Source organism: Danio rerio, chromosome 7 (genome assembly GCF_049306965.1).
Source record: "Danio rerio strain Tuebingen ecotype United States chromosome 7, GRCz12tu, whole genome shotgun sequence".
Classification (NCBI taxonomy): Eukaryota; Metazoa; Chordata; class Actinopteri; order Cypriniformes; family Danionidae; genus Danio; species Danio rerio.
Window position 1 is genome coordinate 11,304,283 of NC_133182.1, and position 18,218 is coordinate 11,322,500.

Genomic DNA, 18,218 nt, shown 5'->3' on the forward strand with positions numbered 1-18,218 from the left:
AAAACACTATCAGTTGGATTTGGGGAAGGGCGTAGGCACTGGTCAATCTGTGCTTTTGAAAACACTATTGGTTGGGTATTGGTGGGGTGGGAATATCGGTCGGTCTGTCATTCAGTCAGTCGAACAATTACTCGGCAGTGGCCTCTAGTGAATTTACACAAGAAGAGCAGGCGCGAAATCCACTCGTTAGAAGAATTTGAGATCTGAAAAGCATACACAGCGGCCTCTGGTGTATTCGCCAAAACAAAAACGGCAAAAAACATTGCTCCTGGGACGTATTTGGCGATTTCCAGAAATGTATATAGGTGTACGTAATCAGAATGAGCCTGGGTTGTTTTTCTTCTTTATTGCTGCATTTGATTGAGGCAGCAGCTCCTGAAAGTGAAACTGTCCAGCTGACTATTGTTACTAAACAAAAACTTTTTGGTATATATTAGCCGGTATATTATAATTATTAGCAAGACATATGCTAATTATTTGCAGATATTGTTACCTGACAAAAGTCTTGTTGTTAATCCCAAGCAGCAAATAATAACTTGACTTCTATTTGATCGTTTGGAGAAGTGGCAGAAAGTCGATTTTTTTTTTTTAGATGAATCATCAGTTGAACTGCATCCCAATCATCACAAATACTGCAGAAGATTTACTGGAACCCGCACGGACCCAAGACTCTCAGAGAAATCAGCCAAGTTTGGTGAAGGAAAAATCATGGTTTGGGGTTATATTCAGTATGGGGGCGTGCGAGAGATCTGTAGAGTGGATGGCAACATCAACAGCCTGAGGTATCAAGACAGTTGTGCTGCCAATTACATTGCAAACAACAGGAGAGAGCAAATTCTTCAGCAGGATAGCGCTCCTTATTCTTCAGCCTCCACATCAAAGTTCCTAATAGCAAAGAAGGTCAAGGTGCTGCAGGATTGGCCAACCCAGTCACCAGACATGAACACTATTGAGCACATTTGGGGTAAGATGAAGAAGGAGGCATTAGAAATTAATCTAATTAAATAATTCAAAATCAAGGCATGATCATGTTTTATTTTGGTAAAATAAGCGTTGTCTAGAGGCCTTTGCCTTTCATATAAGCCACTTCTGATACCAAATGATCAACTAGAAGTCAAGTTATTATTTGCTGTTCCTAAAACTTGAAAAGGCAACAAGACTTTTGTCAGGCAGTAGGTAGGCACCAAGGTTCAGAATATTTCACCAAGGTCCACCCAATTTCTGGCCTCGGCCCTGGTTTAAACTATTAATAATGCCACTTTTTAAAACCTTTCAAGATTAAAAGTTGCTGGAAGACAGATCAAGGTCCCATAATGCAATTCAAAAGCATAAATAAATAAAGGAAAAATAAAATTAAACATGAATCGCAAAATACAGAAAACTGCTAATTTAGAGAGATGTACGGCAGCAGAATACACACCTTTTGTTTATGATCATCTCTTTCTGTGGGAAAGCAGCAAAGAGACATGAAAACAAAAATGCTAGGAATTACAAAGTGAGGTTAAGTTTGCGGTTGCCAAGCAACACTGCTTAGGATGTAAAGTAACAGGTGTGAGTATAAATATTTGATCAGCGAGATAAATATTTATAGGTGGTTTTATGGTGATGTTTGTTTAATAACTCTGTGTTTTTTGCTTGGGTGTTTAATTAAACTGTAATCTGCAGCAGGATGGATTACCATATGGTTAACCTGGTTAATATACACTACACTAGCATATGGGTACACTAATATACACTAAATATGTGATGACTGTTGGAAGATTTTACAGTGAAATCAGAACCTTTAACAATGCATATTTATTGTTAAAAAGCTTTCTACTGAAATTAAATAATAATACATTTGAAATCAATGTTACTTTTCTGTTTACTTTTGTTTTGTAAAAAAAAGTAACAATAATAATTAGTAGTAATAATATGAGTGAGATTTAATACTAAAAAATAAATAATATTATTGGGACAATAGTAAATGTGTTTTGCTATTATTATTAATATTATTATTATTATTATTATTATTATTATTATTATTATTAATTTATTCATTCATTATTTTTTTGTGGCTTAGTCCCTTTATTAATTAAAGGTCACCACAGGGGCATTAACCACCAACTTGTTCAGCCTATGTTTTATGCAGCGGATGCCCTTCCAGCCACAACCCAACACTGGGAAACACCCATACACTTTTGCATTCACACTCATACCCTACAGCCAATTTAGCTTATTCAATTCACCTGAACCGCTTGTCTTTGGACTGTGGGGAAACTGGAGCACCCAGATGCTGGTCTTTAGAATACTTGGAGTTTTTATGAATGTTTATTGAATCATTTCACAGAAAGTTTTTTTTTTTTTTTTTTTTTGAAAACAGGAACTATTATTTGTCTGGCTCTCTAAAACCACCCCAGAGTCGAATGTGGCTTCTTGGAAAAATTAATTGCCCACCACTGCCATAAACAATACGGTCAACACGATAAATGAGTGTAATCTCAAAACATAATGTAAATCAGTGTCCTAATTCCCCATGCTTTCTTTTTGTGTCTGTAGATCACCTCACGGGTGTTTTTTGGAGAGCCGGGCCCCTGGTTTAGCAAGATGGAGATGGACGGTGACAAGACCACCATTTTCCACGACGTTGACGGTTCAGTGAGCGAATATCCCGGCGCTTTTTTAGTCAAAGAAGATAACTGGCTCCTTAGACACCCTGACTGCATCGACATTCCTGACTGGAGAGCCGCAATTTGCAGCGGACACTACGGACAGGTGAGATACTGAAAGTTTGATGATTTAATAGGAATTTTCTCTAAAGAAGTTGTTACCCTGCCCTGTAGAGCATTATTTAGGATGTTTTAACATTATGGGCCCTATTAAACACCCGATCCAATAAGGCCCATGGCATGTTTGCCGCGATTTGTTGTTATTTTCAGACCAGTGCAACTGTAGTTTTCACATTTTGCGCCACGTTGTTTAAATAGCAAATTCATTTGCGCCACTTTATGGATTCATGGGAGTGCTGGTCTGAAAAGCAGGTGTGTTAAGGCGCATTGTTGGCATGTTGCTGTTTTGAGGAACTGAAGTAGATGGCGCCATTGACCAATTCATTTTCCATAGTACTGGAATTTAGAAATAGTTTTGAAACAAATCTTTGTGCTCAACAAACTAAATTAGTTATGTAGGCTAATGGATGTGTTCTGTGGAGGTTCTGTGTGTTTCCTCACTCCACCAAAGTAAAGGAGTAAAAATTAAAAGTAAAGTAAAGAGAAAGTAAAGAGGCTGAATGGAGGAGGCTCATTCTTTATCTTTGTGCTGCAGATGGTTTGTTTAACTATTTTCGCACTAGTAAAGCGTTCAGTTTTTTCATTTACAAAGTTCGTCATGTAAATAGCAAATGCACCATGGCGCGACGAAACGTTCGAGGTTACTAAAGTAACCCTTCGTTCCCCGAGGAGGGGAACGGAAGCACTATAAGTGGATTGATTTACTAATCCACGTATGGGAGATTCGGTTCAGAAGCTACTCGTCTGAAAGAGTATTGAACGGGCCAATTAAGAATGAATTGTCAGCGCAAGCCTGCGCAGGTGTGCTGCATAGGCTTAATTAACTGAGCATATAAGCACACCTGGCGCCAGCTGACGCTATCCTTTTCGCTTCAGAGACTTTTCTGATCGAGCTTCATGACGGTTCCTCCTGCTGTCTACAGCCACTTCGAGCGAACGAGTGTCTCCCGGTCCAGAGCGAGTCCACGCAGCGGCAGACGGTCGAGCTGGGTTTCTCCCTTGCCTGGCGTCCCTTTTGGTCCGGTCCTCCAAGAGCGGTGCGTATTGCTGCAAAGCATCCTAAAAGAGCAACACAGTCGTGCAGCACGTCCTTTTCAGGATGGCGCTCCGACTGTGCGTTTCTGGTTGCGGGGGTTTCCTGGCTCCGGATGATGGGCACGATGATGGGCAGTTGAGATCGCGGTTAGCTTTCGTAAGAGAGCGAGCCACCCCAGTCGCCCCCTGCTCTGCAGCGGGCGCTCGGGCAGATCTGAGGGCTCCAGCGAGAGATAATCCGCCGCCCGAGGGCTCGCGGACCTCTCGCTCCTCCAAGCGCTCCATCCAAGCTTCGGGTACTGGGAGTGATCCGTCTAATCAGATGGTAGCTCTCACGCTCGCTGACACCGGAGATCAGATGTCCTCCGCGTCATCGGAGGGTGGGTTTTCATTGTCCGACGATGATCCGGACCCGCTCGCCCCCTCTGGGCAAGCGAGCGCCGTCAAAACGGATTCTGAAGTGGACATGTTGGCCGTGCTTTCTCGGGCTGCTTCGGCCGTCAGGTTGGAGATGGTTTATCCCCCAGCCCCGCAGCCGGACCGACTAGATGGGTGTTACGTAGAGGATCAAAAGGCAAAGCCTTCAAAGCCTCTCGTCCCCTTCTTCCCGGAAGTGCACAGTAGGCTCACGCAGTCCTGGAGGGCACCTTTCTCTGCCCGCGCTGCGTCCGCCTCCGCCCTCACCACCCTGGATGGTGGAGCTGCCAGGGGGTATGAGGCGATCCCGCAGGTGGAGCGCGCCATTGCGGTCAATCTTTGTTCGCGTGACGCCCCCGCTTTGCGCGGTTCGCCCCGTCTCCCGTCCAAAGCCTGTAGGTTATCTGCCTCCCTCGGAGCTAGAGCTTACAAGGCTGCGGGCCAGGCAGCTTCCGCCTTGCACGCGATGGCCACCAACCAGCGATATCAACCGCAGGCGCTGGCTGAGCTGCACGAGGGTGGGTCTAACCCAGGCTTGTTACACGAGCTGCGCACGGCGACCGACTATGCTCTCCGGACCACTAAGTCCGCCGCGTGCGCACTGGGGAAGACGATGTCCACACTTGTGGTCCAGGAACGCCACCTCTGGCTAACCCTGGCAGATATGCGCGATGTTGACAAAGTTCGCTTTCTTGACGCGCCCATATCCCAGGCTGGCCTGTTCGGCGACACTGTCGGTGAATTCACCCAGGAGTTCAAGGCGGTGAAGGAGCAGTCGGATGCGATGGGCAATGTCATCTATCGGCGGGGCCGTGAGCCCGCTCCATCCCCGGCCGAGCCATCCACCTCCGCTGCTCCTCGCCGAGGGAGCCCGCCAACGGCCGATGCCCCGCCTCCGCCTCCAGCGAAGCGGGCGCGTCGAGGACGCCGAAAGCCGGTAGCCCCTCCTGCCCAGGACGCCGCTAAGTCCGGTAAACGGACCGCGAAGCGTCCCTGAGACAGGCCATCCGGAGAAGAGGAGACTTGCTCTTTCCCCGCTGGAGGGCAGGGCCCATATTCCAACGGTACTTTTCAGTGCCACCAAAGTTTCGATCAAAGAGCATTTTCTCCCTTCCCCGGATGTGACAGCTCAAGCCCTGCCAGTCTGGGACGCGCTGCCTCTCAGCTCGCAGGGTTTGCATGCTCCGCCAGTGGCTCTCGGGCGCTGGAGGGACGGTCTCCCTTCTCCCAGCCCCCAAGCCCCCTCTCAAGAGTCAGGGTGCGGAGCCAGAGCGAATCGCTCTCCTCCAGCTCTTCTGCGGGACCCTCGCGCTCCCCGGATCAGCACACCCGCTCCGCGCTGCCCCTCCGCGGGTACGTCAACGATTGCTGCGATGACGTCATTAGCGAGGGCTCTGCCTGCCTGGTTAGCGCGGGCCAGCCCCTCACGGTGGCTCATACGCACGATCAGACTCGGCTACCAACTACAGTTCTTCAAACGGCCTCCCAGGTTCACAGGCGTGTATTTCACCAGGGTCAACCCCCTGTCCGCCCCTGTCTTGCGAGAGGAGATTGCTGCCCTCCTGGCGAAGGGTGCAATCGAGCCGGTACCTCCAGCCGAGATGGAGAGCAGGTTTTACAGCCCGTACTTCATCGTACCCAAAAAGAGCGGTGGGTCACGGCCAATCCTAGATCTGCGCGTTTTGAATCGCTGACTTCACAAACCGTTGTTCAGAATGCTTACGCAGATAGCACAGCTGTCTGTGCTATCTGGGGCTGCTTATTGATCATAAATGTATTGTTTTCACTTCTGCGCCATGGAAACACCGCGATTCATTCGGCAACTGTTTGATATGTGAATATAATTCAGTAAAAAGAATGCTTGAACCGTATGAGCACCAGCAAGAGCTTTCATTTGAGCTATAACTTGTACATGTGTCAAATGAAAAATATGAAAATGAACCAATGTAAAATTCCCAGCTCGGGATCCAAAATACTGTGTGTTTAAGTGTAAATAACTTTTGTACAATAGGATAAAAACCAAAGTGATGCATATGTGCATAAAATATAGATTCTACACTTTCAAACGAAACCACTTATGGGGGTCTAGTGCAATGCTAGCCCTTTAAATCTTAAAGTGAAAGTCGATGACGTCACGGAACCGAGTCCGCAGAGTTTAAGTGGCTAGTAGTCTCAAAAAATTCAAAAGGCTGATGGCTTTTTATTTGCATGTTTTTTATCTTTATTATTAACATGTTAACAATGACGGCCACTTTGGCAACCACTGCTGGAGACAATCGAAAAAATATATAGCTTAAGAGGGTTAATAATGTTGACCTTAAAAATTTTTTTAAAAATTTAAAGCTGCTTTTATTCTAGCCAAAATAAAACAAGTAAGACTTTCTCCAGAAGAAAAAATACTGTAAATAATTCCTTGCTTTGTTAAACATTATTTGGACAATATTTGAACAAGAAAAAAAAGAATTGTCAGGAGGGCAAATAATTTTGACCTTAACTGTAAGCACTGACTATAGCCATTGACTTTTGTTTGACGAATCACCAGAGTTTTAGCTAAAAGTCTTCTTTAATGTTCAATCAAAGTTAAAAAATGGTCTAAGCATGAGTCTTTTTTGTTTAATTTATTTTTTAAATATCATGTGAAATATGCATCCTCCTCCAGATTTATGTCCAGACCCGGAACCCAGCGAGCCTGAACCTAAAGCTGGTGAAGGACGAGTATCCGGAGCGGCCGCTGGAGCTGGTTGGAGCTCTGGGAAAGAGGAACCACTATCAGCAGTTCCAGCCGGTGGTCATGATGGGGAAGGGATACACCATGCACTGGGATCAAGCGGCTCCAGCAGAGGTCACCATCTGGATCATCAATTTCAACAGGTCAGTGCAGGCTGATCTTATCGGGAAACGTAACTGTTTTACGTTTTGTCAGTTTAGTTTAGTTGTACAAAAAAATGTATGATTTTAGAAAGAGGCACCAAACCCCACCCTTAAACCCAACCCTCTTTGGAGGAAAGTAAATCGTACAAAACTGTATGAATGAGATTGTACAAATGAGCCACCAAACTAAAGTTCTGAATTGCCATGAGATCGGGTTAGTCAGTGACGTAATATTTTCAAAATTGTATATATTGTAAAACAGAAAACCATATATTTTAATATATAATTAATACTTTATTATTATTATTACTACTACTACTACTACTACTACTACTAATGATAATGTTTTTACATAACTATAATATTATTTTAATAGTAACATTTTCATTAACTGTTTCAGTTATATAATATTTTGATTAATTATTAAACATTGTTTTGAGTAATATCTGAGTCTACAAATGATGAAAAACTGTACAATAGTATAATTTTAAAGGTTATTATTATTATTATTATTATTATTTGATGTTATTATTAAATCCTAATTGTAATTAGCAATTTAGAGCAATATTAATAATGTAATACTAATATGTTTCTTTGTTGATGTGTATGATGTGTTGATGTTTTAATAATTTCATTATTTTATTGCATGTTTTAATGCTATTGATATTAATAATTATGATAATAGTAATTTTACTACTACTAATAATAATAATTATTATTATAAAATAAATTGTATTATAAAATACAAACTAATAATAACATTATTGTTGTTATTCTAGTCATTAATAATAATAACTATTCATTTTAACTATAACATACTAACTATTTGATTTGTTTCATTTGATTAATTTTAATAATTATTAAAACATTGTTTTGAATAATATCAGTCTGCCAGTTACAATCTAGGAAGCTCTTTTAAATGCTTCTCCTTGATTGTTTAAAATTAAATTACATTATTGTTGTCCCAAATATCTGTTAATAACTACACTGAAATATTTTTTATTGCTTGATAATAATATAAATGAACCATTTATTATTGTATAGACAATTTCAATGTGGTCATGTCACTGGACCATGAACATTTTCTGCTTGTTATCAAACTATTTTATAATTAAAATAAATAAAGAGGCAATTCAATTATAACTTAATGTTAAAACAGCTATCATAACATTATTTATCCATATATGGCTTTTTCTGGATTCACGGGAGCTCTAGAAATAAAACAGGAAACGTTTGGGACCTTTATTTTTTTTATTTTATTTACATCCCTCACAATGGTCTATACTGTTTGTGACAGAAACACTTAAATCCATCTACTCAATTTTGTTCATTTTTAAAGTGAAAAGCTAATAGACCTTTTCGCATTGTCATTACTTTGTCTCAGTGGTTAGCACTGTTGCCTCACAGCAAGAAGGTTGCTGGTTCGAGCCCCAGCTAGGTCAGTTAATGTTTCTGTATAGAGTTTGCATGTTCTCCCCGTATTGGTGTGGGTTTTCCTTCAGGTGCACTGGTTTCCTCCAAAGTCCAAACACATGCGCTATAGGTGAATTGAATAAACTAAATTGGCCGTAGTGTATGTGTGTGAATGCAAAAGTGTATGGGTGTTTCCCAGTTCTGGGTTGCAGCTGAAAGTGCATCCGCTGCATAAAACATATGCTGGATAAGTTGGTGGTTTATTCCACCATGGTGGCCGAAGTAAAATGAATGAATGAATGAAAATGACTGTTGCTGGAAAACTCAAGTATCTGTAATGAACTCACTAAAATCAGGCGTTAACACACTTTTAGACCAGCAGAAAATAGATGTAAACCACACCACTGACTTTCTATAATTGTTTAACTTTCTATAATTACGTTCAGTCAAACTCCAGCAGCTTCACTATTATTGTGTCATATTATTATAACTCTATGACAGTAATCAAAGTAACTAATCCTGAATGTGCTTATTTCTTTATTAGTCTCATTTCTGAATGTTTACTCCGATATTTCAAGCTCTGTTTACTTCATTTGTCTCTCATTTTCACTCCTCATTCCTCCTGATTGTAATTTGTTTTTCCTTTCACATTTAATTGTCATAAATAATTATTTGTAAAAACATAAAGCACTTATTTCTTAATTATGCAACAATTAAAAACCAAATGAAAAAAAAATTAGAAATGAACACCATTTTATATAAATAAAATAGATTAATATTAATAATATTACTATTAGTAGTAGTAGTAGTAGTAGTAGTAGAAGTTGTAGTAGTAGAGGTAGTAGTAGTAGTAGCAAAAGGGATGTCCCGATCACGTTTTTTTGCCCTGGAGTCCGAGTCATTTGATTTTGAGTATTTACTGATACTAAAACCCGATCTGATACTTCTATAATACATAAAAAAGAATGAAGAAAAGCAAAGAAACAGATCCAGCATGTTCCCTTTTTTTATTTAATTTACCTTATTTTGACATTCAAAAACTCTGTTAACAAACAAAGCACTTCTGTAATAAATAACATCAATTCTTCACTTTTGAAGTTTAGTGCAATATATATATATGATCTCTCTCTCTCTCTCTCTCTCTCTCTCTCTCTCTCTCTCTCTCTCTATATATATATATATATATATATATATATATATATATATATATATATACATATATATATATATAGATCATATATATATATAGATCATATATATATATATATATATATATATATATATATATATATATATATATATATATGAGCAATATCACACGAGTAGCAGTGCGATATGGCTGTATATCGGCACTGGTGGGAGGCGAGCGATGGTACAAGGCCGCAGGTCGAGACTCTCAACAGTTTGATGACATAATTGTGTATATAAAAACAAAATCAAACATGGAGAGTCTCAAAAACCCTTTTGTATGAGGAACTACTTTCTTCCGCGTTAGATTAAAATCATAAGCTGACAGTTAAACAGTTGTTAAAACAGTTAAAAGCATCTTTTAAACTTTAGATCTGTAGTGTCTGCTTTTTGCTGGCTGTATGTGGGCAGACTAATACACAAAGGGTAAAGAGGCTGTAGGAGTTCTGATATTGCAGAATATCGCACGTCTTTCAGCCAATCAGATTTGAGAACCAGACAGAACTGTTGTATAAATAAATATATATATATATATATATATATATATATATATATATATATATATATATATATATATATAGTCTAATATAAAAGCAAATAACCCTTCAACAAACAAACAAAAGTGCCACAATGTTTGCAAAGCTTTTTGGAACTGCACTCCTAACCCATACTGTCATCACAGTAGTAAGTTACACAGAAGGAAATGTGTTTTTCTTAATGAAAACTAACATCTTCACCCTGTCAGGTCTGACCCTGTTTCTGTTCTCATCAAGGATGTTTACAACGGCACTAAAAGTTCTCATCAACTTTATAATACCTCCAGACCGCAGACATATTTTGGCGATTTCCGCTTCAAGCTGCTTCCGTGTTCTTACGTGCCAGCATTTAACCAATAGCATCTCTGCAACAAAGTGATGTCATGCCGCACACGTTGCTGCTTCTGTGTGAAGTCAAGAAAGAGGTCTAACTCTTATCCAGCACATGTTTTACGCAGCGGATGCCCTTCCAGCTGCAACCCATCTCTGGGAAACAACAATACACTCTTACATTCACACACACACACACACACACACACACACTACAGCCAATTTAGTTGACCCAATTCACCTATAGTGCATGCGTTTGGACTATGGGGGAAACGGGAGCACCTGGAGGAAAGCCATGCCAACATGGGGAGAATATCCAAACTACACAGAGAAATGCCAACTGACCCAACCGGGACTCGAACTAGCAACCTTCTTGCTGTGAGGCGACAGTGCTAACCACTGATCCACCTTGTAGTCCTATTTACATTTAATATTTAACTAAAGTTTTCTCACACATGTAGCTATTCACAAATAGTTGCCAGAATTAGGCAAAAAAACTGTTAAAAAAATACATTTCAGTGATCTGCACCCTTTCATTCCTATGTATGATCATAAATTCTGATTATAAATGATCTCCAATAAGCATTTTGGCTTTAACCAGTGCTTTGGCTCCCCCTGGTGTCTGGCATAAATATTCATAAACAATTACACACGTCTATCAAACTCCAGTAACTAACCTCGCCACTCTTCATTTCCTCTTTTGCAGAAATGACTGGATAAACGTGGGCATCTGCTACCCGAAAGGAACAACGTTCATCATAATCTCAGACATCCACAATCGGCTCACCAAAGAGACCAGGAAGACTGGAGTGTTTTTGAGGACCACGCAGAAAGAGAAGATGAGCCACAATCACCAGATCAGAGGATACTATTACTGGGAGGAGGACACTGGGTGAGAGACCACACCAGTAAACGATGGGTTATTTAAAAGGACAGTTTACCCATTATTTACACACCTTGAAGTGATTCCACCACTTTATTTCTTCCGTTGAACACAAAAAGAAGATATTTTGAAAAATGTTGGTAACCAGTAGTCATTGACATCCATACTAGGAATAAAAAAAAATGGCAACAACAAACAAAGTATGGTTATACATCTATAAATGGATTTTTATATCTTATAAAAGTGCAATATTTGCATTGTTGGCTGCTTTATTTAAAAATAAGAAAAAAATAAATAGATATTTATATAAATATAAATATAGTATTTTGTTTTGTATTTTTGTAGTATTTAGTGTCAGTACTTAAAAAAAAACCTTCACAAGTTTATGGTCATAAAACAATTGGCTTTTGCAAAAACTTTTATTATGTAAATCATGCTAGCAACATGCTAAAATGTGTTAAATCATTATCAACATGGTAAATCATGTTAGCAACATACTAAAACATGTTAGCAAGATTCTAATTTATGTTAAAAACATCAGGCTAGAAACATGTTAGTTCACATTAACAACGTCCTAATTATGTAAGCAAAAGTAAAAGGTCAGCATCGTGATAATTTATGTTATTCAACATAAATAAAATGTTTAATTATGCTACCAACATGCTAATATTTGAACAACATATTACATTATGTGAAAAACATGTTATTTTGCTATGCTATCAAAACATATCAAATCATTTACTTACAACATGCTAATCCTGTTAGCAATGCTATTAATTATCCTTACAACGTTAAGTCAGGCTAGTAACGTGTTGGAATTTTAACAATAAGTTAAATCATGTTGTTAATATGCTAAGCAAGTTAGCAACATGCTAGAACATGTTAGAAACATTCTAAAACATGTAAACAACATGTTAAGCTTCATGTTAGTTTACGTAACAACGTCTTAATCATGTGAGCAAACATTAGCATCACAATACATTTTGTTAGTGACATTTTAGTAAAAAAAAGTTCAATTATGCTTACAACGTGCTAATTATGTTAGCAACATAGTAAAACATGTTAGGGTTGTTCTAAATTATGTTAACAACATAGCCTAGCAACATATTAGAATTTTAGCGACATGTTAAATCATGTTAAGAAAGATGCTAATCAAGTTAGTAACATGTTAGAAACATTCTAAATTATGTTAACAAAACGTAAAATCAGGCGAGCAACATGTTTGTTAACAACATCCTAAACATGTGAGCGAACATGTTAAACAATTAATTATGTTAGGAATGTTTTAGCTAATGTTAAATCATGCCCCTAGCATTACTAGCATACGTTAAATCCTGTCAGAAACATGTTAAAACATGCTAGCAACATGCTAAAACATGTTAATGACATGTTTAACCTTCCCAGGAACTTGCTAAAACATTTTAGCAACATGTTATTATGTTATAAACATGCAAGCAAACATGTTATGTAAAGCTAGTAACATGCTAAAATGTGTTAAATCATATTGTCAACATGGTAAACCATGTTAGCAACATAATAAAACATGTTAGCAAGATTCTAATTTGTGTTATTAAGCAAAAAAAAAGCTAAATTATGCTACCAACATGCTAATATTTGAACATTACGTTATGTGAACAACATGTTAAATTATGCTATCAACACATCAAAACTTGTTAAAAACATGTCAAATCATTGCTAGTCATGCTAATTGCAAACTAAATATATTAGCAACACTTAAATTTACTTACAATGTGCTAATCATGTTAGCAATGCTCTAAATTATCTTAACAACATTAAGTCAGGCTAGCAACTTGTTGAAATTTTTAACAATATTTTAAATCATGTTTACGTAACAACATCCTAATCATGTGAGCAAACCTATTAGCATCACAATACATTTTGTTAGTGACATTTTAGCAAAAAAAGTTCAATTAGGCTTTAAACGTGCTAATTATGTTAGCAACATAGTAAAACATGTTAGCATTGTTCAAAATTATGTTAACAACATAGACTAGCAACATATTAGAATCTTTGTGACATGTTAAATCATGTTAATAATATGCTAATCAAGTTAGCAACATGCTAAAACATGTTAGAAACATTTTAAATTATGTTAACAAAATGTTAAAACATGCTAGCAACATGTTAAAACATGTTAATCACATATTTAACCAAGCCAAGAACCTGCTAAAACATGTTAGCAACATGTTATAAACATGCAAGCAAACATGATATGTAAAGCTAGTAATATGCTAAAACAGCATTGTGTCATATTATGCAATAAATGTCAATTAGCAACATGCTCACAACATTTTAAATCATGCTAACATTGTGATAAAACATAAGGGGTTTTCAGTTTCATGTTTTGAAGCTTAAAAAATGTTGAAGACTGAATTTTAAATAAATAAAGAAATATTCTTAATTAGTAAATCAGTACTCAAGATGTCAAGTGAGGATTTTTATATAATGTGACCAAAAGTGTGCAATTGCTTTAAAATATTTGCTTGTCTTGCAGGTTTGAGTTACGAATTTATCTTCGCCCAATCACTCCTAATCATTTTCAAAATCCCACAGAACTAAACGAATCCATTATAACGTCAAATTGAATCAACATTACCAGCATTACAGCAAATGGACTTTAAACACATCCAATTAAACATGCTTTTCTATCAACAGGCCTGATAGAAAATCACACTGAAGCAAGTAGCAGCAATTATAAGACACTCATGTTATGATAAGAGGATGGAAATAAAATAGATCAGTTCTTAATTTAACATCGTCAGTCTTCCTCCGCTATTGAAACATAATTGAATTGCAGAAATGAGTGATATCACTGGTTTGGAACTGTGCTGAAATTACCCAGGAGGCTAGATGCTAAATGCTGCACTTTTGTTAATTATAAAGTTTTGGAAGTGTCTCAGCTTTCAGACGGTCTTCGTTTTTTTGTGTTTTGCTGATCTCTGTGTTTCTCTCTGATGTCTGTCGTCCATCAGAACATAAGGCTAGTAACATGCCAGTTCACATAACAACATCCTAATCACGTGAGCAAACATGTTAGCATCATGATCCATTTTGTTAGTAACATTTTAGTAGAACAAATTTTAATTATGCTTACAACAGGCTAATCATGTAAGTGATGTTCTAAATTATGTTAACAACATGTTAAGTTAGGCTCGCAATGTGTTTAGAATATTAGCAACATGGTAATTTACGTCAACAACATCATATAATCATATTATCAACTTTAAATCATGTTAGCAACAAGTTAAATCATGTTAGTTATATGCTAATTAAATTAACAACCTGATTAAACATGTTAGAAACATTCTTAATTATATTAACAAAATGTTAAATCAGGCTAGCAACACGTTTGTTAAGAACATCCTAATCATGGGGATGTTAAAAACATGTAAAACATGTTAGCATGATAGTAAATCATGTTAGGGATGTTTTAATAAATATGTTAAGTCATTCCACTAGCATAACATTTTTAAATCATAGTGTTAAATCATATCAGAAACATGCTAGCATCATGTTAAACATGTTCACTACATATTAAATAATGCTAACGACATGCTAAAATATGTTAGCAACATGGTATCATCGGTTTGGAACTGTGCGGAAATCCCCTCTGAGGCTTGATGCTAAACGCTTCAACAAACATGTTACCATGATGATAAATCATGATAGACATGTTTTAGCAAGTATCTTAAGTCATGCCACTAGCATACTTATATTTTGCATTGTGTTATAACGTCAGAAGCATGCTAAAACATGCTCACTACATATTAAACCATGATGACAACATGCTTAAACATTTTAGGAACATAATATCGCTGATTTGGAACTCCTAAATCTATGTCAAACGCTCCACTTTTGTCAATTATAAAGTTTTGGAAGTGTCTCAGCTTTCAGACTAAAACAAGCTACTCATGTTAGCAACATACTAAAACGTGTAAGCTATGTTCTAAATTTTGTTAGGATCATGCATGTTAGAATATTAGCAACATGTTAAATCATTTTAATAATATGCTAACCAAGTTAACAACATGTTAAATCAGGATAGCAACATATTAAATTACGTCAACATCATGTTAAATCATTAGCTACTTTGAATCCTGTTAGCAAGTTAAATCATGTTCGTAATTAGCTAATCGTGTTAACAGCAAGTTAGAAACATTATAGATTATGCTAAAAAATCAGGCTAGCAGCAGGTTTGTTAATAACATTCCAATCATGTGGATCTTAACAAACATGTAAAACATGTAAGCATAATAATAAAATCATGTTAGGAATGTGTTATCAAATATAAAGTCTAGCATACTAGCATTTTGCAACATCTTAAATCATTTCAGAAACATGTTAAAACATGCTAGCAACGTGTTAGAATATTAGCAACATGAACAACAATTAGGTCAACAACCTGTTAAATCATATTAGCAACTTTAAATCCTCTTAGCAACATGTTAAATCATGTTAGTAATATGCTAATCAAGGTAACAACATGTTAGAAACATTTTAAATTATGTTAAGAAAATGTTAAATCAGGCTAGCAACACGTTTGTTAATAACATCCTAATCATGTGGATGTTAGCAAACGTGTAAAACATGTTAGCATAATCATAAATCATGTTAGGAATGTTGTCGCAAGCATATTAAGTCATGCCACTAGCATACTAACATTTTTGCAACATGTTTATTCATGCCAGAAACATATTAAAAACATGCTAACAAAATGCTAGGCATGCTCGCTACGTATTAAACCATGCTAACAACATGCTAATACATGTTAGCAACATGATATCACTGGTTTGAACTGTGCTAAAATGGCTAAAATGTGCTGAACTGGTTTGACCTGTGCTTAAATTACCCAGGAGGCTAGATGCTAAACTCTGCACTTTTGTCAATTACAAAGTTTAGGAAGTGTCTCGGCTTTCAGATATACAACAAGCTAATCATGTTAGCAACGTACTAAAATATGTTAGCAATGTTCTAAATTATGTCAACTACATGCTAAATAAGGCTAACAACATGCTAGAATATTAGCAACATGTTAAATCATGTCCACAACATGTTAAATCATGTGACTAATATGCTAATCAAGTTAGCAACCTGCTAAAACATGTTAGAGACATACTAAATTATGAAACAAAATGTTTGAAACAGGCTAGCAACATGTTTGTTAATAGCGTTCTAATCATGTGGATGTTAGCAAACATGTTAGCATAATGATAAGTCATGTTGGGAATGTTGTAGCAAATATGAAACTCACATTATAATATAATAAAAATATAAAAATATAAACTCATGCTACTAGCATAACATTTTTTTCCAACATGTGAAAACATGCTAGCAACATGTTTAAACAGGATAGCAACATGCTAAAACATGCTCATTACATATTAAACCATGCTAACAATATGTTAGCAACATGATAGCACTGGTTTGAACAGTGCTAAAATTACCCATGAGGCTAGATGTTAAATGCTGCACTTTTGTCAATTACAAAGTTTAGGACGCGTCTCGGCTTTCAGATATACAACAAGCTAATCATGTTAGCAACATACTAAAACATGTTAGCAATGTTCTAAATTATGTTAACAACATGTTAAATCAGCCTAGCAACATGTAAGAATATTAGCAACATGTTAAATCATGATAGTAATATGCTAATCAAGTTAACACCATGCTAAAACATGTTAGCAATGTTCTACATTATGTTAACAACATGTTAAATCAGGTTAGCAACATGTCAAAACAGGATAGCAACATGCTAAAACATGCTCATTACATATTAAACCATGCTAAAAAAAAAAATGTTATCAGTGGTTTGGAACTGTGCTAAAATTACCCAGGAGGCTAGATGCTAAACGCTGCACTTTTGTCAATTATAAAGCTTAGGAAGTGTCTCAGCTTTCAGACTCTGTCTTTTTTGTATTTTGCTGATCTCTGTGTTTCTCTCTGATGTCTGGCATCCTGTCGTCCCGCAGGCTGCTCTTCCTCAAAATCAAAGCGCACAATGAGAAGGAGGACTTTGCGTTCTGCTCAGTGAAGGGATGTGAACGAGTGAAGATCAAAGCTGCCATTCCCCCCGGCAGCGGCCCGAGTGACTGCCAGGCTGAAGCCTATCCCAAACACGCAGAGATGCCCGTCGTAGACGTGCCCATGCCCAAAAAGCTGCCCCGCTCCAGACTGGTGAGGAAACATTTCTGACTTCACACAGCACTTCAAGTCAGGTAGTCGGATGTGGGACGTTCCTGCAGGATTTTGCTTGAAGTTTAGATGATGTTGTATAAAGGAGCAGAGCGGCTTTTGTTCATTTTGCTGGTGTTTGATTGTCTTCTGGCACTCAGGCTTAGCAGGATAGATGATATTATGCGGTGCTATCGTTAGCGTTTGTTCTGCAGGTGTTGATCATCAGCATAATCGCAAGCTGTGTTTTTCACACCTGTGTCTGTGAACATTGTTGAACACTGAACAGGTTTTTATAATATATGTACTGGAAAAACATTTTATTTAGAAGCATTAGGCCTACGCATTTTAGAGTGATTGTTTGATAACAAGGTGTAATGCTAATGTCAGAGCATGTTTTTTTTTTTTTAAGGTTTTTTTATGTTGCATTTTTTCCAAATTTTTAAATCCAGCTCTCTGTATGTAAGTAGTGGGAGAATTATTTATAGACACATTATTTATTTAAATTATTACTTTAATTATTTATAAAAGGATCAGACCTATGCATTTTAATTGATTTGACAGTCAGCTAAAATGCTAATGTCA

At 37.4% G+C, this 18,218-nt stretch overlaps 1 protein-coding gene and 1 long non-coding RNA gene across 4 annotated transcripts in view; one reads left to right on the top strand and one right to left on the bottom strand.

Moving 5' to 3' along the window:
* cemip (cell migration inducing hyaluronidase 1) overlaps positions 1–18,218 on the top strand; it is a 1,140,081-nt gene that overhangs the window by 341,965 nt on the left and 779,898 nt on the right. For 2 of the 3 annotated variants that reach the window (XM_073908076.1, XM_073908077.1), the window contains exons 22-25: positions 2,539–2,754; positions 6,880–7,091; positions 11,265–11,450; positions 17,432–17,636. The exons of the other annotated variant lie outside the window; for it this stretch is intronic. In XM_073908076.1, the coding sequence (XP_073764177.1) occupies positions 2,539–2,754; positions 6,880–7,091; positions 11,265–11,450; positions 17,432–17,636 (819 nt within the window). The remainder of the gene's footprint in view (positions 1–2,538; positions 2,755–6,879; positions 7,092–11,264; positions 11,451–17,431; positions 17,637–18,218) is intronic. 3 annotated transcript variants of the gene reach the window in all.
* LOC141375310 (uncharacterized) overlaps positions 1–18,218 on the bottom strand; it is a 70,284-nt gene that overhangs the window by 3,801 nt on the left and 48,265 nt on the right. The gene's annotated exons all lie outside the window — the stretch shown is intronic.